The 25,339-nt window shown below is 44.9% G+C and overlaps 2 protein-coding genes and 1 long non-coding RNA gene across 3 annotated transcripts; 2 read left to right on the top strand and 1 right to left on the bottom strand.

The window, feature by feature from the left end:
• The first annotated feature begins 43 nt into the window (after window positions 1-43).
• On the top strand, window positions 44-7,555 carry adsl (adenylosuccinate lyase). Its single transcript, XM_085453693.1, has 12 exons — window positions 44-273; window positions 1,739-1,942; window positions 2,030-2,074; window positions 2,390-2,469; window positions 2,581-2,752; window positions 2,851-2,897; window positions 3,009-3,099; window positions 3,211-3,280; window positions 3,359-3,506; window positions 5,981-6,161; window positions 6,476-6,652; window positions 6,798-7,555. Exons 1-12 carry the CDS (start codon window positions 130-132, stop codon window positions 6,882-6,884), a joined length of 1,446 nt encoding a protein of 481 aa, XP_085309819.1. The 5' UTR covers window positions 44-129; the 3' UTR covers window positions 6,885-7,555.
• Window positions 7,287-15,356, bottom strand: LOC146711017 (uncharacterized). The gene is made up of 2 exons (XR_014920089.1): window positions 15,015-15,356; window positions 7,287-7,579 (listed from the first exon to the last, which is right to left on the bottom strand). It is a non-coding gene; the product is annotated as an uncharacterized LOC146711017 (long non-coding RNA).
• A 4,219-nt stretch (window positions 15,357-19,575) lies between these two features.
• On the top strand, window positions 19,576-25,075 carry tmem150b (transmembrane protein 150B). Its single transcript, XM_085455400.1, has 6 exons — window positions 19,576-19,655; window positions 22,283-22,342; window positions 22,488-22,555; window positions 22,740-22,867; window positions 22,993-23,170; window positions 24,587-25,075. The coding sequence occupies exons 1-6, from the start codon at window positions 19,576-19,578 to the stop codon at window positions 24,796-24,798; spliced, it is 726 nt and encodes a 241-aa protein (XP_085311526.1). The 3' UTR covers window positions 24,799-25,075.
• Window positions 25,076-25,339: the final 264 nt, after the last annotated feature.

The raw sequence follows: 25,339 nt of genomic DNA, 5'->3' as shown, positions 1-25,339 counted from the left end.
GCCAGTAATGCAACTGTAAGTTTGTTCAACTGCTATAAAGAACCCCAGAGGAAGAAGAAAAAGAGCGGGGCGGGGGAAAGAAGCTGAAGACCCTGTCGCTACCCTGCAGTGTTCACTTTTCTAGCAACCATGGCTGGAGCAGAAGAGATGAATAAGTATCGCTCACCTCTGGTGTCCAGATACGCCAGCAAAGAAATGAGCTACAACTTCAGCGACAAAAAGAAGTTCACCACCTGGAGGAAGCTGTGGATTTTCCTCGCCAAAGCTGAGAAGGTTTGATATAGTCCGCGACCTTTACAGAGCCTTATCAAGTTTCCTGCTCTAAACATAGTTATAAGGAGGTCTTAAGAGTCGTGCGCATGCTACCCGGTGCTGACTGAGCAGACTGCTACCATACAGTAATCAGTGTCTTTGTCTGGAAGTCATAGGTCATATTTTAAATGAACATCTGTCAACATTATTATGAGATTCTATAATTGAAAATCTGCAGTTTGTATTTTCCCATCGCAGAGCCATCGTGAGCTTCGACACGCATGCGTACATGTTCTGAATTATTTGAACAGCTGCTGCTCTCTCGACAGCGAATGTTCCTGTGATGAACGAAAAGCTCTTCAAGTGGGAAAATTAGTAACAGTTACTCTGGCTAAATGCTGTTGTGTTTGTGGTGTCTTCTCTACTGAGGTTTTTTTTTTTTTTGACCTGTCTGACCTATGACCTATGATATTTGCAACTTTTCATATTTAAAACACAATGTTAAATCTAAATGTTAAATATTAAATCTAAATGTGTAGGCTAACATGCAAATTTATTGTATGGATCAACGGAAATACCAAAATAAAAGCTTTCCGAAAACCTCCGGTGCAAAAGTGTGCCGGTAGTGGTCAGACACGTTCTCACTCCCTAAGCCTAATATTTTACGCTAGGTGACAAATCGTCAACATTATATGCTTTCTGGTACCCAACACATTCCTAAATGACGGCATCGGAAAAAGGAGAGCACATGAGAACCGTTTGGACTCAATCTACACATGTTCGTTCATTTTCTGAAAATCGCTTTGGAAAACACTATTTTACGTCATTTAACAGCTAGTTATGGTTAGGGATAAGTTTGGTTTAGGGCTGGAACACATAGCTGGAACGTCTATTACGACGGGACCGTCATTCCACTGGAATTCAGCCATAACCCGGCGGGAAAATTAGTAACAGTTACTCTGGCTAAATGCTGTTGTGTTTGTGCTCTCTTCTCTACTGAGGTTTTATTTGACCAGTCTGACCTATGACCCCTTTGACTGGAGCGAGGTACTCGATTATCTGGAACCTTTCTGTAGTGCTGTAGGAATCACGTGACTACGGTGTCCCAACAGAATACAGTCCAGTCTAATCAGCATATTGAGCGCCTGTGCCTCCTCACGAGGACAGCACATGATGATCAAAACTGGAGAAAAGACATGCTGACAGACTAATGACTAATAAACAGCAGGCTGTTTGCTATCAGCTTAGCAATGCAAGTCACAGTGTGACTTTTACCCAAACGTCCTTTTCATCAACAGAAGAGCCAATGCTGCAAATATGTGTATTTATAATAAAACTTGTATTTATATAAAAACATATATTTCCATTTGTAACTGTTAATAAATGAATATCTTAAAAGTAAAAAACTGTATTATCAAGAGTCAAAAAGCTCCACCTCCATTCCTGTTTGTCATCATGTCTCTGTGTTCAATGTTCTCCTCCTCAGGCTCTGGGTCTGCCCATCACTGATGCTCAGATTGCAGAGATGGAGAGCCATGCAGAGGACATTGACTTTGCCATGGCGGCTGAAGAAGAGCGAAAGCTGAGGCACGATGTCATGGCGCACGTCCACACCTTTGCACACTGCTGCCCCACAGCTGCTCCCATCATCCACCTCGGAGCTACGTCATGCTATGTGGGAGACAATACTGTAAGTATGACTATTGCATAAATAAACCCAGCAGTGATGAGTTTTGACTCTTTAAAGCTTCTCATGTTTGTCGTTTCTGTTCTTCAGGATCTCATTGCATTGCGTGATGGCTTCAACATCCTCTTGCCTAAGGTGAGACTCACCTGTTTGTCCAGAAATTCTATGAAAACAGTGCAAATGAATATATTAATATCAAACAAGCTTGTCAGCTAGTTTTTTGTTTTTACAGTGAGTCCATTTAAAAAAAACTAACAGGACATTTTCATTGAATTCATGAAAAAATATATTTAAAGATGACAGGACAGGCTATCCAACATGTTGGTTACATTTATTACGCATCTTCATTGCTTCTGGGAGCTAAAAATCAAAGCTGGCTGTTTGTAGCCCACGATGTAAAATAAGTTTGACACCCTGATTTGCATCATTAAAGGCTTGTTTTTCCTGCAGCTGGCCAGAGTCATCGACCGGCTGGCAAACTTTGCAGAGGAATACGCCGACCTCCCCACGCTCGGCTTTACACACTTCCAGTGAGTCCGACTGCAGCTGCAGTGTTTTCATAGGCCTTCATCAGACTGATGGAGCTGTCTAACTTTGATGTCAAACACACCCACTGTGCCCCTCTCCTCCTCTCTGTACAGGCCTGCCCAGTTGACCACAGTGGGGAAGCGAGCATGTCTGTGGCTGCAGGATTTGGTGATGGATGTGAGGAACCTGGAGCGAGCCCGCGATGATCTACGTTTCCGTGGAGTCAAGGGGACCACAGGCACCCAGGCCAGCTTCCTGCAGCTCTTTCAAGGGGACCATGACAAGGTATAAACAACCATAAGAACCACGTGGGTGCTTTCTGAAGTCCCACAGCACCGTATTGTGATGACTTTTTAATGTCAGTTTTCCTTTTGTACCACCAGGTGGTAGAGCTTGACAAGATGGTGACAGAGATGGCTGGCTTTAAGAGGTGAGTATCAAACTCCTGTCTCCAATGTTGGCTGACATGTTTTTATAACATGGTCCAAGTAGGAACAGTTTGAAACACAGGCTATAACTCATTTGTTCCATTCTTATCCAGAGCCTACCTGGTGACTGGACAGACGTACAGTCGCAAAGTGGACATAGACTGCCTGTCCAGGCTCGCTAGTTTGGGAGCTTCTGTGCACAAGGTGAGGAAATGTCTACATTTAGTGGTGGTTAAAGAAACTTGGGTCTTGAGCTCAGGATTTTCAAAAAGCTGATGTAACTGAGTCTAAACTTTATACTGTCGTCTGCTATAGATCTGCACAGACATCCGCCTGCTGGCCAACCTAAAAGAGATCGAGGAACCTTTTGAGAAGGAGCAGATTGGTACGTTCGCTCATTCAAAAGCACTTTTTACCTGTTAAACTGTGCCTCAGCCTAAAGCTTTGCCCGCTCCTCTTCCAGGTTCCAGTGCTATGCCCTACAAGAGGAACCCCATGCGTGCAGAACGCTGCTGTAGCTTGGCCCGACATCTGATTGCGTTGATGGCCGACCCTCTGCAGACTGCCTCAGTCCAGTGGCTGGAGAGGACACTGGATGACAGCGCCAACAGGTCAGCCCACAAAGACACACTTACACTGCTGTGAATTTGGTATGATGCAGTTCTCCTCTGTGAAGTAGATATTACATCAGTGTGGAAGTATACAATAAATAGTAGTGAACAATGATTCCCAATTACAGGATTTGTACGGGTGCTTGAAATCCTTAAAAATGCTTGAATTTTAAAATTTTTCCAGGTCAAGTTATATAAGAATCAGTCCATTCACTGTCTGAACAGAGTTTCGTCATGTTACTTTTGCACTTTTTTGCATGTTCTGGCACATGTTGTTATTACATGGCTTGATTAAGGTACACATTAGGCTGATATCTGGGGCCAGAGCTGAAACTGTTCTTGGCCAGCAGTGTGTCTACAACTGGCCCGTGGCTGCACACCACCTATGGATGGCCCACACACCACAAAGAATGACTGCCTTTTTGGTGGCCCAGCTCAGGTTTGCCAGAGGTAATCCACACATGGGCCAGCACAGGACCACCAGTGTGTATGCAACTGGCCTTGTGCTGGCCCATGTGTGGGCCACCTCTGGCAAACCAGGTCTGGTCCACCAAAGGGCCGTCATTCTTTGTGGTATTCGGGCCATGTGTAAGTACATTGTGTGGGCCTGATCCGGGCCATACCAATTTTGCTATGTGGGATTATGTTCAAAGCCTGTTCCAGTCAGTGCTGTTCTCCATGACTGTCTTACTGTGCATGATGTTATTAGCACAAACACTTTAAAGATAATCATTTAGGACTTTAACAATAATACAGACAACAATGTAGTTAAACAACTTACAGTTAGTTTTATTGAGAATTAACTTTAACCTGTTAGGCCTCCAGGGGTTTTCTGAGCTTTTTTTTTTTTTTGTTTCTTCAAGTGGAGATGAATATCTTTACAAGTTGATTTGTTCACATTTGCACATCTTAATTATTAAGAGAAATGTTTTTTTTTTTTTTTGAGTTTGTACACTATATGCATATAACACAACCATTTCCTTTCTCAGTATTTTTATGCAGTGTGTTTTTCTCTATTTTAAAGGGGGGGAAAAAAGGACATTTAAGTTGACCTAAGACAGATCTTCCCAAAGTGTGGGGCCCGCAGAGCCATTGCAGGGGGGGCGCGGTATGAAAAGCAAAAAAAAACCAAAAAAAAAAACCCAACGCTTGGACACTGCTAGCAGGGGGCGCCCACACTAACGCAAAGCAGGAGATGAAGCATCGCTGAATATGTTTTCCCACGCTGGGCTCTCCAAATCACAGACAAACAGTATCCCACAGCTGTTTATGTGTTTAAACCCATTTTGCACAGAGAGGCTTTTTTGAAAAATGTATTGATAGCAATGTTGAATATTATTACACAGGAAAAAAACAAACCAGCGACACGTAAAATAATCACACCGTGACACCTCTGCCTTTCTAAATGGATCGACAGTAACTGTGTGTGTATATGTAAGCCTGTAAAACCTGAAGATAGTCAGAGACAAAATACTGTTAATCTATCTGCCATTCTGCTATTCATCTCATGTAAACAATAACGTGGCGCACAGCGTGACGTGAAAAAAGGCACATACCATTGACATTGCGTGACGAACTCTGTATTCCTCGTCCACACGTAAACGCAAAAAAGGAGTTTTAAAAAAATCTCCGTTCTCGGTGATTCCAAACGCCGTTTACTTGTGGACAAAACAGCTGCGTTTTCAAAAATACCCGTGTATGTGTGCACGTAGCGCAAAAGAGTTAGTAGTTTATTTCCTTACTACCTGTAATTTATTGCAGATTACTTGTATTTGCTTAATTGTTTACTAAATGTTTGAGGTGTGAAAGAAAAACGCAATGGAGCAAAATATGGGTGTGTGTGGTTGGAGGATGTGTTTATGCGTGTGCGCGAGAAGGGGGGGGGGGGGGGGGTCGCGAACATTTTTCTTGTCAAACAAAGGGGACCTAGCAAAAAAAGTTTGGGAACCACTGACCTAAGATGATTTGTTTTAATTTTTACATGGTCTTACTAAGGTGATGCTAAGTGAAACATGCATTATTTTATTTAATTTTTTTTGGTAATCTACTGGAAAAGCTTGAAAATGGACCTTGAAAGTGCTTGAATTGGACCCTGAAAAATGCATATGAACCCTGCACTTAGGAGTGGGTGTCCCAAGTGGAGGGCCACAGTGACTGTCCACTTTTTTTTAAGGAGACTGTTTTTAAAAGTGGATTTCTCCTTCATTTTTTCCACTGACTCTTCAGGAAATCCATGAGAGTTTGAGGCCTTGAACAAAGCCAAACAGCTAAGAGAGGAATTGTGGCCATGAAGGGAAAAAAGAAAAGAAAGCAAGAGTAAAAGGCGATGTACATAATTGCGTTAATGGTTAAAGAACTACACATCCTACAATGCATTGCACATTGTTACCCAGGATTCAGTGGTTCAGTAAAAAGCTGTTACTTGTGATTACTGATGGTTTCTTTCCTCTCTTCTCTGCCTTGCTCCTGTGCAGGAGGATCTCCCTGCCCGAGTCCTTCCTGACAGCAGACATCATCCTCAGCACGCTGCAGAACATCACAGAGGGTCTTGTGGTCTACCCCAAAGTCATCGAGAGACACATCCGCCATGAGCTGCCCTTCATGGCCACAGAGAACATTATCATGGCGATAGTGAAGGCAGGAGGCAACAGACAGGTAGGAGAAAATACCCTGTGAGGAATTCTCCTCTGTGAGTCAGAATGGACACAATAATAAAAGTTTTGAACATAACTGGATGAATGCATTTTTGCTTGATCAGGAGAGATGGTTTACTGGGCAGAAGATGCCAGTGGTAACCAGAAAAACAGATGACTGAAGTGAGATCATCTTACTGACTAGTAACCAGTGTTTTGACCATTTAAATGAAGAAGCTGATTACCAATAACCAGACCTGACATGGAGACCCAACAACATGGCTGTTAAAGTCAGCTCCACCTTAATGTTTCTGTTTTTTCCTGTGTCTCCTTCAGGAGTGCCACGAGAAAATCCGTGTTCTCTCCCAAGAGGCAGCAGCTGTGGTCAAACAGGAAGGTGGAGACAATGACCTGCTGGCCAGAATCCAGCGAGACCCCTACTTTGCACCCATTCTAGGGCAGCTGGATGCTTTGCTGGACCCCAAGACCTTTATTGGGCGTGCTCCACAGCAGGTACAGCATGAACAGCCTTATTTTTGTTCAGTCTGACAACAGATGAATGTTTACAGCCAAGCTGCAGCTCCCCTATTACTGCAGCTGTGTCTGTTGACCCCCTTTGATGATAGTTTGTTTTCTTGTTCCTGCTCCTCTTCTTCAGGTGAAAACGTTCCTGGCTGAAGAAGTACGCCCCCTACTGGAGCCGTATAAGGCCAATATGGACGTCAAGGTTGAGCTTGTGCTTTAAAACATCAGTGATGTCTTAAGCTGGTTTTATGGTCGAGCAGAGTTTGCTGTCCACTCCACTCTAGGGACTGACCGTCTGTCTGCCTGGAGCGAGCTCTGTTGTCAGATGGAGGCAGCGCACAAAGTGTGTGGTACAACCAGCGTGTGGGCCGCTCTTGCTTGTACTGTTGTTGGTCAACCAGCCGCGGTGGAGAGAAGTTATAACAGATGAGATGAAGCGAGACTGATAAAAACAGTAAAATGGGGGGGGGGGCGGCTATCCATAACGTGAAATTTCAAGTTGTGTATTTCAAACTAATTTCAAGCTAAAATTTAGTCATGGCTCTGCCAATCAGGAAGGTCTGTTGAAGGTATGTTGTGCTTTTCTATTTTTTTATTTTTTTATTTTTTTTTGGTTACCGGGAAGAAGAAGGTGGAAAGCATCAGCTGCACAATACTCCAGCTGCTGGTCATTAATGAGTTAACCACTGTGTATTTTCACACTGGATTTACAACTGATGAAATCTTGTGTTGCTAAAAGAATCGCATGACATTATCAGCACAACAGTAATTTGTTCTTGTTGACTATACATTGATAGGCAACTGGTGCTATTGCAACCTGCCTGGTTGTTTCATTTGTCATTGACGCAGTATTATTGTTTGCTTGAAATAAATAAAACATAAATGCTAAAACTGTTTGGGGTGAATTTATTAAAGCTATGTGTGGCACCCCTGTGAGGGAATGACCACATTAATGTTATTTTGTGTAAAACACTCATGTAACGGGACATTTTTCATTGCTATATGTATTTATCTTCAGTTCTTTAAGAGGATAGAAAATCCATGTAATAGGGATTCATTTTATGTTAGAAAGCAGTGAGGGCGGAACTTTGGTGCTTGCTCCGGGGTTTGGGGGTGCAGTAAGTGGAGCCCACCTTCCGCTGCTTCCTCAGACACGTTCTGGAGGAAAGCAGAGACGCATCGTGTCTTCCTTACTCCGCTCTTCACCTGCTTTTACAGGTAACATATTGTCATCGTGGTCTTCATCCTTGGGACCCGTAACAAATCTTGGGGGCTCGTCCGGGATCGGCGCCACCTTGTGGTCGGGGCTGATCCATAAATGACATCTGGGACCAGGACGCGAGCTGATGCTGGCTGAGCGAGCTGAGAGTTGGAGCCGAGACTGATCCATCGTCGTGCTGAGTGGCCCATTGAGAGGGACAGCAAGGAGTTGCAGCCATGGCCGAGGGAGGGAGGAAGAGCCTAGTGTGGGACATTAGGAGAAGCCTACTCACCCTGTCAGTGGGAGAACTCTACAAGATCGCTAAGAAGGTGGGTCCAGCGGACCCGGGTCAGCCAGAGCTCGACGCAACAGACCAGGAGGGCTGCTTTGACCACATCAGTTCTTTCATGTACAGTAAGCCACTGCTTGAGGCAGAAGATGGTGGGATGGTGGACTTGTTAATGTTAAAGGACTTATTGATGATGTGATTGAAAATCGACAAGTATGTGATGATAGTGTGTACGCAGATTCACCTGTTACACAGACACTTACACAAACTCTGCAACCAGCTCACCCCTCAAGTGGCATGGGTGATAGTCCTACGCAACCTGTTCCGGTGACCACGATAGCTAACATGGTTAACCGGCCGCCAGTTGCAGGTACAACTAGTCTTACTGGCCTAGCTAGCTCTATCTCTGATATCACTAACACTGAGCTGCAGGAGATGTTAAATAGCTATGAGGCGCTTGGTAAAAAACTGAGACAAAGTGTAATGGTCCCCACTGAACAGTCACCTCGACAGCCAACAGGTTTGCTAGTTCAAGCTAACCTAACACAGAGCGACCCATTTCAACCCAACCCACCCGGGCAGTCACGGGCCCAGCCCACTCGTGAGGGGATGATCTCTCTGAGAGACCTCTCTTATCTCCAGAGAAGAGAATTTAGAGTACAAGGGGGTCAAGTTGGTGACCATTCATCCGACATTAGCTACAACAACATTTGCAAACAGATGGATGAGGGGATTAGAGAAGGCTTCCCTGACGCAGAGATAGTTCGTGGAGTGCTCAGGATAATAAAGCCTGGAACTTTTAAAGATATGCTAATCAATAAAGACGATTTGACTGTACTTGAACTGAAGGGGTTCCTCCAGGCCCACCTGAGAGAGAAAAATAGTACAGAACTCTTTCAGGAATTAATGTGTGCCAGACAAGATGAGAGTGAGACACCACAGCAGTTTCTCTACCGGGTGATAGGGTTGAAGCAGCGGGTCCTCTTCACCTCCAAAATGTCTGATGCAGGCATAAAGTACAGTCCAGCTACTGTTCAGGATGTTTTCTTGCACTCAGTCTACCAGGGGCTTGGGTATAAGCACAGTGACATTAGGCGAGAGTTAAAACCTCTGTTGTCAAGCGGAGAGGTGAGTGATGAAACAATTTTGCGCCACATAATGAGAATCACTTGTGAGGAAAGTGAGAGGCAAAAGAGAATAGGCTCGTCCCGTCGACAGAACACAACTAACGCACATAGTGCTCAGTCTGAGCTCAACACCATCCAGGAATGTAGTAAGCAAGACCGACCAGTTGACATAACTAAGACTGACCCGATTAAAGAACTCACAGCTAAAGTTAATGAGCTCGCTGGGCTGGTGGAGGCAATGAGACAACAGACTCTAGCACGAGCCTCAGACCTAGCGAACCCATACTCACAAAACAGGTCAAGAAACAGAAAAGACAAAACCTTTGGGTGTCCAAACTGTGTTGAACAGAACCGTCCAGATTGTTGCCATTGCTTCATCTGTGGGGAAGAGGGTCACAGGGCGGTTGGCTGCTTAAAAAAATCTAAGAACCAGGGAAACGTGAACCGGTCTCTGCAGCGGGGCGCCCAGTGACCGAGTCCAAAAGAGAGCCCCACAGTGAGCGCTTAAGGGAGGTGAGGACCCAACCTAGCCTTAACAGTAGCAAACCCAGTCTCCCCTCACCAGTCACATCAGGAGTTAACCGGCAGCAGGGTGAGGCACTCGCTACGTCTGGTGTTATGACACCCCACACTAAACGTGGGGCAGTTGCTAAGCTAATCGGTAAGAAAGCTCTCATACAGTGTAATTTGAATGGCTTAGCAGTGAAAGCACTACTTGACACAGGTGCTCAAGTTAGCATCATAAGTCGAGATTGGAAAGACAGATACTTGCCTGACTTAGTCATGCGACCTCTGTCAGAGATCATCGAGGAAATTGATGAGTTGAAAGTGTGCGCAGTCAATGGGGAAACCATACCATTTGATGGCTGGGTACCCATCATGATCAACTTACCGGGGGGTGAAGACCCCAGCCTCTCCGTCAGTACTCCGGTCCTCGTCAGTACTTTGCCAATGGACAAACCATTGATCGGTTTCAATGTCTTGGAACAGATCATTGAGGGGCAACCAGAGCGGTTGATACCTACTCTTGTTACCTTGCTGTGCAATGCCATCTGTCTTCCCCCTGAGAAAGCTGAGGTGGTCGTAAGCTTCATCCAGACAGCAGAGCCAAACATGAAGCAAGGGCGCTTGAGAACAGGTGAAAGGGATGTGATTATCCCTGCTGGACAGGTCACCTGGGTAAAGTGCCGGGTTCCATCATTCATGAATCCACCTGATTGTTTGGTGCTGTTTGAGGCTGATGAGGGTAATCAGGCCCTAGAGCAGTTGGATGTTTGGACGGGGTTAGTTGAAATACAGAATCCAGCTAAGCCGTACGTCGCCATTGCACTGAGTAACGACACCAAACATGATATCACCTTGACGAGGAAGACTGCCCTGGGCACCCTACAGCCGGTTGAACGTATTGTGGAGGCCGAGGCCCCAAACGAGTCCCAACCTACCGTAACAGTTCGCGAGGTAACGGTGGAGCCAGCTGAACCTCTCCCAACGTCATGGCATCCGCCAGTGAACCTTGAACATTTGGAGGAGGAACAAAAAGAGATTGTGGAGAGAATGTTGTTCGACGAGTGCAGGGCCTTTGCGAGGGATGGGAATGATATTGGTTGTAATCCTGATCTGAAAATGGTGATAAACCTAAAGGATGACATACCAGTGCAGAGAGCATATACTTCCATACCTAAGCCGCTGCTACGGGAGGTTAAAGAGTACGTGCAAGACCTCCTGGTGAAGGGATGGATAGTAAGATCCAAGTCCTCTTATGCTGCTCCCATCGTGTGTGTACGGAAGAAAGACGGTTCACTCCGTCTTTGCATAGACTACCGTCTATTGAACCAGAAAACTGTTCCGGACCGACACCCACTACCTCGGATACGCGACCTGCTTGACACCTTAGGGGGATACTCCTGGTTCAGCATCCTTGATCAAGGCAAGGCTTACCACCAGGGGTTTGTGGATGAAGGCTCCCGCCATCTCACCGCCTTCACCACACCCTGGGGCCTATACGAATGGGTGAGAATCCCGTTTGGGCTCACTAATGCACCCGCCGCCTTCCAGAGAAGTATGGAAGAGATCTTAGGTTCGCTGAGGGATGACTGTTGCGTACCATACCTTGACGACATCCTCTGTTACTCACAGTCTTTTGAAGCCCATGTCGAGGTGGTCCGCAAAGTTCTTCAGGTCCTACAGGTCCACGGTGTGAAGCTGCGGCCTGAGAAGTGTGAGCTTTTTAAAGCAGAAGTTCGTTACGTGGGGCGCTTAGTTAGCGCTGAGGGCGTCAGGATTGACCCAAAGGATCTGGAGGCTGTCTTGGCCCTGAAGACCAAGTCACCGCAGACGGTGGGTGATCTGAGGCGGGTCCTGGGCTTCCTTAGCTACTATCGCTCTTTCATACAGAACTTTTCGAGGATAGCTCAGCCACTGTACGAGCTACTCCAGAGCAAGTCTTCAGAACGGCCCACTCGTAGCCATCAGAGTAAAACCAAAGGGCCTCAAATGCCATCAAGGGCGCCCATAGACTGGACTCCTGAGCATCAGAGGGTACTGGAACAACTGGTCGACATGCTAGTCCATCCTCCAGTGCTAGCATATCCAGACTTTGACCAACCCTTTGTTTTGCACACTGATGCATCCGAGCAGGGACTGGGCGCTGTACTCTACCAACAGCAGGGCGGGAAGTTGCGCGCCATTGGCTATGGGTCACGAACCCTGTCGCCTGCTGAACGGAACTACCACCTGCACAGTGGCAAGTTGGAGTTCCTGGCTCTTAAATGGGCGGTGTGTGAAAAGTTCAGAGATTATCTGTTCTATGCACCACACTTCACCATTTACACAGACAATAACCCGCTTACGTATATCATGAGCACAGCTAAGCTGAACGCAGTTGGTCATCGATGGGTTGGGGAATTGTCTGATTTCCGATTTAGCATCAAATACAGGCCAGGAAAAACAAACATAGATGCCGACACGCTGTCCCGCGTTCCTCTGGATGTGAACAACCTTGCGTCAGTGTGCACCGAAGAGTTGTCACATGAGGTGGTGAGAGCGGCTTGGGAGGGAGCAAGAGTAGCCCAGCAGAAAGAAGTTGCGTGGGCGGCTGTCCTTTTAGCTTCCTCCCAGGATGTCATGCTGCAGCCAGGCGCGGCTCTCCAGGAAGTCAAACCTGATGACCTGATGCAGGCACAAAGGGATGACCCCACGATGAAGGAGGTCATCAGACTTAAAGAGTCTAATGTCAGACTCAGTGAGAGTATCAGGAGGTCGTTAGAAGGATCTGCTTGTAAACTCCTCCGCGAGTGGGACCGATTACACCTCGAAAGTGGAATCTTGTACAGACGAACACCCGAACGGAAACAACTAGTCCTACCTCTCCTGTACCAGCCTATGGTCTTGAAACATCTTCATGACCAGATGGGTCATGTCGGTACTGAGAGGGTCCTTCATCTCGCACGAGAGAGGTTCTATTGGCCTCACATGAAGAGGTGCATAGAGGACTACGTCACTAAGAAATGCTGTTGCATTAAACAAAAGAAACCCACAGTTCATGTGCGTGCACCCATGGGCAACCTGAAGTCCAACTCACCACTTGAACTTGTCTGTATAGACTACCTACATCTTGAGAAAAGCAAAGGCGGGTATGAATACATTTTGGTGGTGGTCGACCACTTTACACGGTTCGCTCAGGCCTACCCGACCAAGAACAAATCCGGGCGGACTGCAGCCGAGCGGATCTACAATGATTTTATACCTCGCTTCGGGTTCCCCAACAAACTCCATCACGATCAGGGGCGAGAGTTCGAAAATGAGCTCTTCCGAACTCTTGGGCAGCTCTCAGGGGTTGGTCATTCTCGGACATCCCCATACCACCCCCAGGGTAATCCTGCAGAACGATTCAACCGCACCTTGCTGCAGATGTTGCGTACCCTGACAGACAAAGAAAAGGAAACATGGAAAGATCATCTCCCACAGGTTGTACACGCATATAACTGTACTCGTCATGAGTCCACTGGTTATTCCCCACATTTCTTGCTTTTTGGCTGTCACCCCCGCCTTCCGGTCGATCTGCTGTTCGGCCTGGTTGAGGAAACTGAACCAGTGTCGCACGGGGGGTATGCTGAAAAGTGGCGTAAGAGAATGACAGAGGCCTATCAGGTTGCCACCAAAAATAGCCTTTCGGCTAGTGCTAAGGGGAAGTCGTACTATGATCAGAAGGTGAGGGGAGTGGTACTGAAACCAGGGGACAGAGTGTTGGTGAGGAACTTAGGCGAGCGGGGTGGACCTGGCAAATTACGCTCCTACTGGGAGAACAGGATATATGTGGTCAAGGAACAGGCTTCGGATAACCCAGTGTATGTCGTCCATCCAGAGGGTAATGACCAGGGAAGGACTCGGACCCTGCACCGGAACTTGCTCCTCTTGGTCAATGATTTGCCAGTAGAGTTCCCACCACAACCAACTAAACTAACCTTAAGATCGACTCACAAACAGACCAATGCTCGAGTGAGGGGTAAAGACAGGGAAGGACGGATAGAAAATGCTGAGACCTCTGATTCAGATGATGACCCGGGTAGTGGCTACTGGCTGAGGGTACCACCAATCCAGGCTGAGTTCAGAACAACCGTCCCTTCCGGGAAACAGGCTGTCAGCCAGGACAGATTGGAACCGGGTAGGCAGACGCAGGCACAGTTTGAAGGAGGATCTGTTCTGAGCCCGAGAGATCTTGAAGAGCCAGGACGAAGGACACCTGTGATAGATGCCGAGGACATTGTTGAGAATCTGTCAGAGGTGGCTGGAGCCCACGAAGGAGGTCCATTAGGAAGAGGGGGTCCCATGGCACCTGAGAATGGAGATGAAGTTGAGACTCACCAGTGTGACCGCGAGGGGAGTAACAGTTCGGCAGCCCTTAGCTTGCCTCAGTCAGAAGTGGAACCTGAGTTACCTCGACATGAGTGCTGTGATGAGCAGGTAGGAGACTCTCAGTCTAGCTCACCTGCCCCACTGAGGCGATCCACCCGACAGAGGCGTCCAGGCCAAATGCTCACCTATTCATCTCTAGGTCATCCAACATACCAGTCACGGCCCACTGTAAACATGGTAGATACTTACCTCGTGCCTTCGGCCACCCTGTGGCCCCCACAACCAAGCCTATCTTCATTCCAAGGCCCACCGGTCGTCCAGGTCCCATATATCTCTCTTCTCTACCCCATATGTAGTTATTAGGAAGAAGCCCTAAACTATGGTGGTTGCTTAATCCTAGAGAACCAAACATTCCTAAGTGCTTGAAGTTTTAATTTAAGGGTTTGATTATTCACTGTCCGAGATTTGACGAGAATACAGAGATTGGGAGTGTAAATTTGTTTCAAGTGTCAGGAGCCACTTTTGTTGTAGGGGAGTGTGTGGCACCCCTGTGAGGGAATGACCACATTAATGTTATTTTGTGTAAAACACTCATGTAACGGGACATTTTTCATTGCTATATGTATTTATCTTCAGTTCTTTAAGAGGATAGAAAATCCATGTAATAGGGATTCATTTTATGTTAGAAAGCAGTGAGGGCGGAACTTTGGTGCTTGCTCCGGGGTTTGGGGGTGCAGTAAGTGGAGCCCACCTTCCGCTGCTTCCTCAGACACGTTCTGGAGGAAAGCAGAGACGCATCGTGTCTTCCTTACTCCGCTCTTCACCTGCTTTTACAGGTAACATATTGTCATCGTGGTCTTCATCCTTGGGACCCGTAACATATGCCCTCTTTATAGATGGGAAGCAAACGTTCTGAGTGCATGATGGGGTTTAACAACATTCGTCATCAGCTGTATCCTTTTGTGTCCAAATCTATCATAACACTGACTCGAAGTCCTTTAAACAGATGAAGTCAAGTTGCTTTATCTCACACTCCACTACATAATTTGCCAGTAATCCATTTTTTGTGTCTATTATGCATTTTTTGACTTGTTCATCACCATAATAATGTTCTCTGTGGCCATGAAGGGCAGCTCGTGGCGGATGTGTCTCTCGGTGACTTTGGGGTAGACCACAAGACCCTCTGTGATGTTCTGCAGCGTGCTGAGGATGATGTCTGCTGTCAGAAAGGACTTGGGCAGGGAGATCCTCCTGCACAGGAGCAAGGCAGAGAAGAGAGGAAAGAAACCATCAGTAACGACAAGTAACAGCTTTTTACTCAACCACTGAATCCTGGGTAACATTGGGCGACCTTGGCTCAGGAATCGCATCTGTAACCGGAAGGTCGCCGGTTCGATCCCTGGGCTCTCTGTCCTGGTCGTTGTGTCCTTGGGCAAGACACTTTACCCTACTTGCCTACTGGTGTTGGCCAGAGGGGCCGATGGCACGATATGGCAGCCTCGCTTCTGTCAGTCTGCCCCAGGGCAGCTGTGGCTACAACTGTAGCTGCCTCCACCAGTGTATGAATGTGAGAGTGAATGAATAGTGGTATTGTAAAGCGCTTTGGGTGCCTAGAAAAGCGCTATATAAATCCAATCCATTATTATTATTATTATTATTATTATTGTGCAATAAACACTGTATCACAATCATGAGTCTTAATTGTAGAGATTTACACCAACTCTGGACTCCATATTCATCAACACAATCTATCATGACGTCATTTGAAGCTCAGCCAAGCATGTCTCACTTATAGCTGGTTAAATGTTTTAGTTATAATCTCACCACTTCAACCAGTAATCTACTACTTCCAGCTGGTAAACCATTTAACAGCTTTGAGTGACCAAATTCACCTTTCATGATGTTTACTTAATAAATAAAACAGTGTTTGCACTTTTATCTTGCTTTTAGTTAATGTTAACCCATATTGCCACTCATAGCTATACTTTTAGCAAATCATACTTTTTTCTTTTTTTTTTTTAACCACCCAGTCATGGTTTATTTAACCAATACCATTTTCAAATTTGTTGACTTTCACTCAGGTGTTCAAACATTTTTTACAGTAGAGAAAATCTCTTCATGTAAAACCTGGCTAACGCAGAAGCTAAACTTGAGCTACCTAATCCTAATTAAGAATCATTGTTCCCTACTTATTGTATGTGTCTACATTAATGCAACATCTTTTTCAAAGTTCAGAGTTATAGCATCACATCAAATTCACAGCTGTGTAAATGTGTCCGTAGTATCTGTACAGTCAGGACCTGGTAGCATGCACATGATTATTAAGACCTCCTTTATTCTCTGCAGACCCAAGAAAAAAGACATGTGGACTGCATCATATTTTCCTACACTCTCATCTGGTTGGGGCTTCCTTTTCTTGATTTCTGGAGAGAACGTATTTATCAGTTCCTCGGTCAAAAGGAGTTTGAACTCCAGGTACTGGGAGGAGTTCTTTTTAGAATTTCAAAGTTCTCTCTGAAGCCACGAGTTGGAGTAAAAGCTTCGCATGTTTGTTGTTTGTTTTCTTCTGAATCTCATTGCACTGCATGATGGTTTCAGCATTCTCTTGTCTTAAGGTAAGACTCACCTGTTTGCCCAGAAGTCACACAGGTGAGTTTGACATCCAGTTATGCATCCCTTAGATTTTGGAGTAGCAACAGCAGTATTCTTTCTTCTTCTTTTTTCTCCTGACAAAAACAAGACGATAGTTAAATACTAATGTACGAGGACAAAACCTGTGATGAAACTATCGCTGATTTAAAAAAGAGATGAGAATGTTCTACAGGGATGAGATCCAATCAGAATTGAAAGTGTGTAGAGAAGCGGGGTGATTTTAGAAGTTAGCCATGCACAATTTGATCTGTTGCCAACAAACAGGGTGGTGGAAACTCCTATGCTCCCAGTTTCTCATGAAAAGTTGCCTACCATAGCAGTATAGTTTTGCAACATGGCATTTGGGTCTTCTAACTAAAATAGGAACATAAATAGCACCATCATTGCCAGACCTGGCTCACATCTGGTTGACATACACCCTGCCATGACACCAGTCAGTCAGAAGTGCCAGCTTGATGCCGGATCTGGGCCAGACCTGTTTTCTATGAGCCTGGGCCACATAAACCAAACCAAAATCGGCCAGATGTGGCATGCCATTACACAAACAGTGCCATCTACGCCAGGCCTGGCCCATATCTGGATGACATACCACTTACCATGCCAGAAGTCAGCCAGCAGTGCCAGGTTGACTCCAGCTCCGGGCCAGACCTGTCTGCTATGTGGGTTCAGGAGTGCCATGAGATGATCATGTTCAAGAGGCAGCAGCTGTGGTTAAACAGGAAGGTGGAGACAATGACCTGCTGGCCAGAATCCAGCGAGACCCCTACTTTGCACCCATTCTAGGGCAGCTGGATGCTTTGCTGGACCCCAAGACCTTTACTGGGCGTGCTCCACAGCAGGTACAGCACAAAAAGCCTTATTTTTATTCAGATTCTGGCAACAGATGAATGTTTTCAGCCAAGCTGCAGCTCTCCTATTACTGCAGCTGTGTCTGCTGCCCCCTTGGTGACTGTGAGGACTGTTAACAAACTAATGGTATAAAAATGTTTTTTTTTCTCCCTGCTCTTCATCTTCAGGTGGCAAAGTTCCTGGCTGAAGAAGTACGCCCCCTACTGGAGCCATATGAAGCTAATTTGCACGTCAAGGTTGAGCTTGTGGTTTAAATCCTCTGCAGTCAGGGGATGTGCCAGCGTGTCTCATGACTGATTAAAGATTTTTATTATTTTATTATGTTATTTTATTTATTACTTATTTATTTTGTCCATTTCAACTGTTTTTTTTTTAAATGACAAAAACCAACAAAACAAACAAACAAAAAATACATATATCAATCACCTGGATCACCTGTTGAGAAAGGAAAAAAAGAGAAAACAAGCAACAAAAAAAAAGAGAGCAATATAATAAACAACATCACGATGATCTATGTGAATATAACAGTAAATACTAAATATTGAATATTATTGTAAGATTGACAGCACACAGTGTGCTTTGAGGTAGGAGCCAAAAAGGGTGTAGTTTGTGTGAGCACCCGTGTGTACACCTGTGAGCATGAGCGCACTTGTATGTAACAGGTTCCTTCATGTAATGATCTGCTAGAGGGGGTGTGTGTGTGTGTGGGGGGGGGGGGGGGGGGGGGGCACAGCCCCGTCCTCCAGGGCATGAAGCAGGTATGGAGGAGATCAAGACTCCAGACATCCAGAGGCCCCCAGAACACAAGAGACCAAGGAAGACCAACAGAGGGGCAGCTGCGCCACTGTCCCAGTAAGAGCTGAGGAGAGTCCCAGATGAGGGGTCACTCAGCAGCTGTGGAGCAGAAGCCAGGGGGGGTTGCAGTGACGCGCCCATGAGCTCCGCCGGCAGCCAGCTGCGCCAGAGTGACCGAGCCCCAGGCCGAAAAGCCAAGGGCACCCCGAAGGGGCCCTAGCGAGCCCCAGGCTCCAGGCCCCTACAAGCAGCGACCAGGAGTGAGCCGGTGCGTACCTGGACGCCCATCCCTGGACACAAAGAACCACCGATGTCTGAGGGCATCTGGAGACATACATAAATAGACACTGTACACACAATCACACTCCCCAAGCGTAGTCTATAACCCAGGTCTAGGTACCCTTGCCCCTGGAGGGGGAAACTACACCCAGACCCAGGTAGTGTTACCCTCTTCCCTGGGGTGGAGAGAAGCAGACCACCCCGACTTCTGCAGCAGCAGGGAGGCCCCACAATCAGACGGCCAACTCCTCCTCCTAGCCCCCCCGCCCCAACAGGCAACAGAGAATGGGGTTGTGTGAAGACTCCAAACCTCCCTCAGCCCGCTCATATGTAGTGTTGATGCATGTGTGTTCTAAGGTGCATTTAAAACCCAGGAGGGCATGGAGCTACCTGCCCGAGAGCAGCAGGTAAGCGCATAGCCCCTCCTGATAGCCCTCAATGTCTACGTGTATTTAAAATTGAGTAATACACATCACATATTCTCCATAACCAGTGTGATCGTATTTGCTGAATGTTGTTGGAGAAAGTTGAGTCATGATTTTGATTGTGCAATGTCATGGAATAGCGTCCAATATGTCATGTCCTAGGGTCATTATGGGAGTGGTGAAGTTACTGAGTTACTATTTAAAAGCTAACAGAGAGCTACCATTCAACCTGCAATCAGTCATCCCTCATCACAGAGTGAGTACAAATGCCTCCTCTTTCACTCATTGTTACTCTAACTTAATGTTTTGGTGTTGTAAAACTGTTACTTTTAGCCACGCCTTCTGCTGTAGTCGATATGTTCTTTAATAGGTTTCTTTTTTACAGTTCAAACTTTGTTTTGTAGAGAAGGTTGCTTTGATTTTGTTGTATCTATCTCCACATGCTCTATAGCAGCATGCAGCTGTGGGCATTGCTCCCCGTCTGCCTGGCTTTCTTTGGCACTGCAGGCATTTGGACTGTGTGAGTGTTTCATTTCCTTTCTTAACTCACTTCTCATAAAATGTTTTACCTTATTTCTCAAACCCAAACACATTGGCAGTGGTCTTTATTCAGACCTCTTGTCTGTGTAAATCAGTACAGCAAATGTGGACGTATTCACAACCCATGTGTTGTGCTGGTGTCAATAAATGCAACTATTCATGCCTTGAGGTTGAGCTCAGTCATGCCTCTGTGAAAAGCTGTGGGCAAGCAAACTGATAAAGACATAAAACATGCAGTATAGGTTATCTATAAGGTTTGTCTTCAGTTTAAAGTACATATTTAGCTTAGGATAGGTGCCTAAAGGTACTTTATATTAAACATCTTGCTTCCACGCCTGCAGGATTTGCACTACATCTCTCTGTGAACTTTCATTTTGATGTTAGCTATACAATTGTTGATTAAAATATATTTTATAAGATGTGTTCCAATCTAACCAAGACCACATTAAAACTAAAAATAAGAAATATTACATGTTTTTTCTTGTAGTATATGCATGTGTTAGGTATCCCTCAGTTAGTTATTTAGTTGATTACCACCATGTTGGACCAACTTTTACTCTCAGAACTGCCTAGGGTCTTCATGGTATAGATGCATTATACATTAGCTTTAGCTAATGTATAAACACACTAACTGCAACAGTTTAGCTAATATAAATGATATTGCTAAAAGTATTTACACGTTTAGCTTCACATTCATGTGAACTTGACTGATATCCCATTTTTAATCCATAGGTTTTAAAATGATGTTGGCCCACCCTTTGCAGCTATAACAGCTTCAACACTCCAGGAAGTCTCTCCATGTTTATGTGAATTTTTGAGCATTTTTCTTTTTTTTTGTGTCCCGTTTGGATCTATAGCCATCAGAATTGTTGTCTTAAGGCCATGAAAGATGCCAAGCGGATTTATTTTACCAAGTGGATCATCATGGCCTTGCCATATTGGTCCATTTGATTGACCTTTATTATAATTATGAATTTATTTTATTTTCAGTTGCTACAAACGGGACAGACATGACTGGGGGATAGGACAGGGAGAAAGAATGAAAGAAAGAGAGGGAGAGAAAGAAAACCAAAGGGGAGAAGAGACGGTGAGAAAGGGGGGAAGAAAGAAAAAAAAACAAAAAAAACAAAAAAAAAACCACCTGGGTCACCTGTATGGAGAAAAAAAAACAGAAGAGAAAGCAAACAACAAAGAGCAACATAATAAGAAAAAAAAGCACCATCACAATAAACTAGCTAGCAGTAGATAGCAGTAGATACTAAATAATAAACGATATTGTGCAGCACGCAAGATAGACAGCGCACAATGTGCTTTGAGGCAGCAGCCAAGAAAGGTGTAGTCCGCGTCTGTGAATACCCGTGTGTACACCTGTGTGCATACCTGTGTGGATCAGCATGCTTGTATTCCAAAGGTTTCTCCATGTAATGATCTGCTAGGGAGTGTGGGGAGCCACAGCCCCGCTTCCAGGGTATGAAGCAGGTATGGAGGAGATCAAAACTCCAGACATCCAGAGGCCCCCAGAACACAAGAGACCAAGGAAGACCAACAGACGGGCAGCCGCGCCACTGTCCCAGTAAGAGCTGAGGAGAGTCCCAGATGAGGGCTCATTCAGCAGCCGCGGGAGCAGAAGCCAGGGGGAGTTGCAGTGACGCGCCTGTAAGCTCCGCCGGCAGCCAGCTGTGCCTGAGTGACCGAGCCCCAGGCCAAGGAGTGAGCCGGTGTGTACCCGGACGCCCACCCCCAGACACCATTTTTCTAGAAGCACATTTGTGAGGTCAGACACTGATGTTGGACGAGAAGCCCTGGCTTGCAGTCCCTGATCGAATTCATCCCAAAGGTGTTCTGTTGGGTTGAGGTCAGGACTCCTGTCAGGCCAGATATGTTCTTCCACAGCAAACTCGCTCACCCATGTCTTTATGGACTGTGCTTCGTAAACTGGTGTGCAGTCAAGTTGGAACAGGAACCATCCCCAAACTGTTTACACAAAGTTGGGACCATGAAACTGTCCAAAATGTCCTGGTATGCTGATGCATTATGAGTTTCCTTCAACGGAACTAAGGGCCTGAGACCAACTCCTGAATAACTATGCCATAATCAAAACCACCAAACTTTGCACCTGGCACATTGCAGTCACAGTCGTTCTGCTGGCATCTGCCAAACCCAGACTTGTCCATCAGATTGCCAGACGGAGAAGTGTGATTCGTGTCTCTAGAGAACATGTCCTCATGTCCTTATGTTATATTAAATTCTCTCACAAATGTTTGTAGAAGCAGTCTGCCTGCCCAGGTGCTTGATTTTTTTCTACTCGGTCCTGGTGGTTTTCAGGTGTTTACACATCTGTCTGTGTGTGCACTGAGTTTAACATGAGAGCATGACAACTATAAGGGAAAATGACTAAACTTATCAGATTTGGGGATGACATTAAAATGAAGACTGTGCAAGAGCTTGGCATGGTCACAAGCAGTTTTACTCAAGTTTGGGAATCTGCAATAATAAGTATGCTTGGCTTCTCAAACAGTTATATATGTATATAAAAAATGTTTAATCATACCCTTGCAAAGGCACAAACATTCAGCAGTCACCAACAGCCTTATTTCTTTCCATCAGATTTGCAGTAGCTGTAACAAATGGATCAGTCAACCTAACAGAGGGAATCCCGTACATCAGGTCGGTGTAAATCCTTTCTGTTCCAAGAGCCGAGTACAGAATAAAGGACTTAAACTGAAATAACGGTGAACTGGCAGGCTGCTGTCGTCATGTTCACAGCCTTAAAGGAACCTCGTGATTCACTAATTTGTCTTTCTGCTGCTAGCCAGTGTGGCACTTCCAACCCACAGAGCTGTCTCTTCTCCCAGGTCTGCAACATCTGCTGCTTTTTAGGTAAAAATTATTCAAATAAATATCCCAATATAGAGGAAGAGTGCTTGCTATCTGATTTCCCTAATTAGTTCATTTAAATTCAACAGCAGCTGCCATTTGTCAGAGCTGTAGTTTCACTTTGATTCTCTGCAGCTTTGGTCATTTTTCGCTCGTTTCGTAACCACCTTATGTCCGTGTTTCTCAGCCCTGTGGGTCGTGGCGATCCGTTTCCAGCAGGTCAGAGACTATGGTGATCACGGAAAAGGCAACATTGCCAGCATTGTTTTAGGATTCACCTCCTCCATATCGATCTCCGTCACCGGGAACTTCCAGGTAGCACTTTTATCTTGTGAACTTGTTTTACTCTGTTAAAGATTAAAACTTTATCCGTGAAAAATAACATGAAGATGACTGTATGCTAATCAAACTCTCCACTCCCCTCTGCTTGTCCTGTGTAGCAATCAGTTTTAATGATTATTCACACTGTGGGAGCAGTCCTGGCTTTCTTCCTTGGCCTGGCCTACTTCTGGGTACAGCTGTATCTAACTTATCGGGCTCAACCATCGCAGGACCGATGGTGGGTGGGGCCTGTCAGGGCGACCTTCTGCATCATCTGTACCGTCACGGTTATTGTTAGTATCCTTCCTGTCTTCAAACTCCTTCATGCAATCCAAGATAATGCTTTTGCCCATAGTAAGAATATTCAGTTGTGGAGAATTTTTAAATTTGTATTTATTTATTTATTTATTTATTTTAATTTTTTTTACATTTTAAGAACATTTTCAGTTATTTTAATTTTAAAGAATATGTCCAGAATGAGCTACCTATTTCTATATCACCTAACTTCAAAATACATCTATTAAATTAAGATTTTTCTTTAGTTTTTTTTAAAACTTATTGTTAATGCAACTATCCAGTTGTCCAACCACATGGTTGCCACTTAATGTATTTAGAAGACACGGTAAAGACAACCTGTAAAGTTCAAACTGAGCATCAGAAAGGGGAAAAATGGCGATTTAAATGTCTTTGAACATTGAATTGTTGTTGTCGCCAAACATGCTTGTTTGAGTATTTCGGAACCGCTGATCTGCTAAGAATAGGAAACTGAGGGTATGATTCACGTGGCTCACCAAAGATAGACAACAGAAGACTGAAAAAAACGTTGTCTGGTCTCAATTTCTGTTTCTATTCAAATGGTAGGGTCAGAAATTGGCACAAATAACGTCAAAGTGTGGCCCAATTCTTCTTTGTATCAAAGGTTCAGGCTGCTGGTGATGTAATGGTTTCTGTTGCTACACTTTGGGCCCATTAGTATCAAATGACCATCATTTGAATCCTACAGTCTACCCTTTTTCACCACAGCGTACTAATTTTCACTTTATCCTACCAGTGCCATGTCACGAAGCTCAAATCATCAAAAATTGGTTTGTTCAACCAATTCTCTCAAAACACATGAACAATCACCAGATCTCAATAAAATAAAGCACCACTGCATGTTGAGGAAAGGGACATTTACATCATGGATGTGCAAACGACAAATCTGCAGCCACTGTGTGATGCTGTCACGTCAATATGGAAATCTGTACTATGAATACAATTTAAGCGGATAAAATGGGTCCAACCCAGTACTTGCAAGGTGTACCTAATAGAGTGGCCAGTGAGTGTTGATACGTTTGTTTTAACACTGTATTTCTAGTGCATTGCAATAAGTGTTGAGGACCGCTGTAGATTCATGAAAAAATACTGATACATGCAGTATTTGCTGTGACTGTGGTTTCCCATTTCTTTGAACTTTTTTAAATGACTGAATTCTCATTGAGCTCATATTGAACCGTACTGTGTGAAGAGCTATTTCTCACATGCATTTTAAATGAGCCCTCTCACTGCTGTGACTATACATCCCTATACACAGACAGTGTTTGGGCTGAGAATAAACACTATAGTGTCTGAAAGCATCAATGAAGCAGCAACTAGTGTTAGGCTTACTATTGAATTTACTCTGATGTGCGGTTGTTCAGCATCGTGCTCCTTAACTGCTCTTCTCTCCTTCAGTGTCCATTTTCCACATCACAGGCTTTTCCTCTGGAGCTGCTGCGTGTGAATGGATTCTGGTGATGTCGTTCTTCTGCCTCTTTGGCCTTTTTGCGGCCGAGTTCAGACACATCGACTGCCACAGCCTCACCGTACAGAAGCAAATGTTTACGAATGACCGCAGCCACGCATCAATAGAAATGAATGGTTATGTTATAAATACAATTAGCTAAAAACACTGTACTGGATCTGTGTGCTAGTACACATGGTTCAGAATGCATTATGTTCGGTCATTATATATAGAACTGCTTTTTAATTTATTTGCATGTTTTCCATTTTGAAGACTCAGTACGGCAGATCTGTTTCATGATCTATGACAGCATCTTTTGATGTGATTCATCATGTTTATGTCATTACTATCATTAGTAAATTATTTTACTATTACACAGTCAACTACCATACGGGCAGCATTTTCTATTTATAAATTTTTAGAAGAATTTCAAATAAATAACTTGGGTACAGAGACGCGTGTCTATCCTTTTATTATTTTGAAAATTTTGTGAATGCTAGTTTTAGGTTTTGTTCTCGTGTTAAATACAGAAAATAGACAAAAATCAGGTACTTCTTCGTCCCATACAGCAATAACCACAGACTAACACATGATGGCGCTGTTTAACAATCTTAATCTGCTACAACAGCCTCTACATGATCCCTCTCTTATTATTTAAGCCACTTCTTAAAATCATTCATATACCCTCTTTTCCTCTCTTGCGT

Source organism: Copadichromis virginalis, linkage group LG4 (assembly GCF_057382275.1).
Source record: "Copadichromis virginalis isolate Kocher_CV1m ecotype Utaka linkage group LG4, C_Virginalis_male_GT1.1, whole genome shotgun sequence".
Taxonomy (NCBI): domain Eukaryota; kingdom Metazoa; phylum Chordata; class Actinopteri; order Cichliformes; family Cichlidae; genus Copadichromis; species Copadichromis virginalis.
Note: the sequence above shows the minus strand (reverse complement) of the source record. Positions and strands in the feature narration are given on the sequence as shown.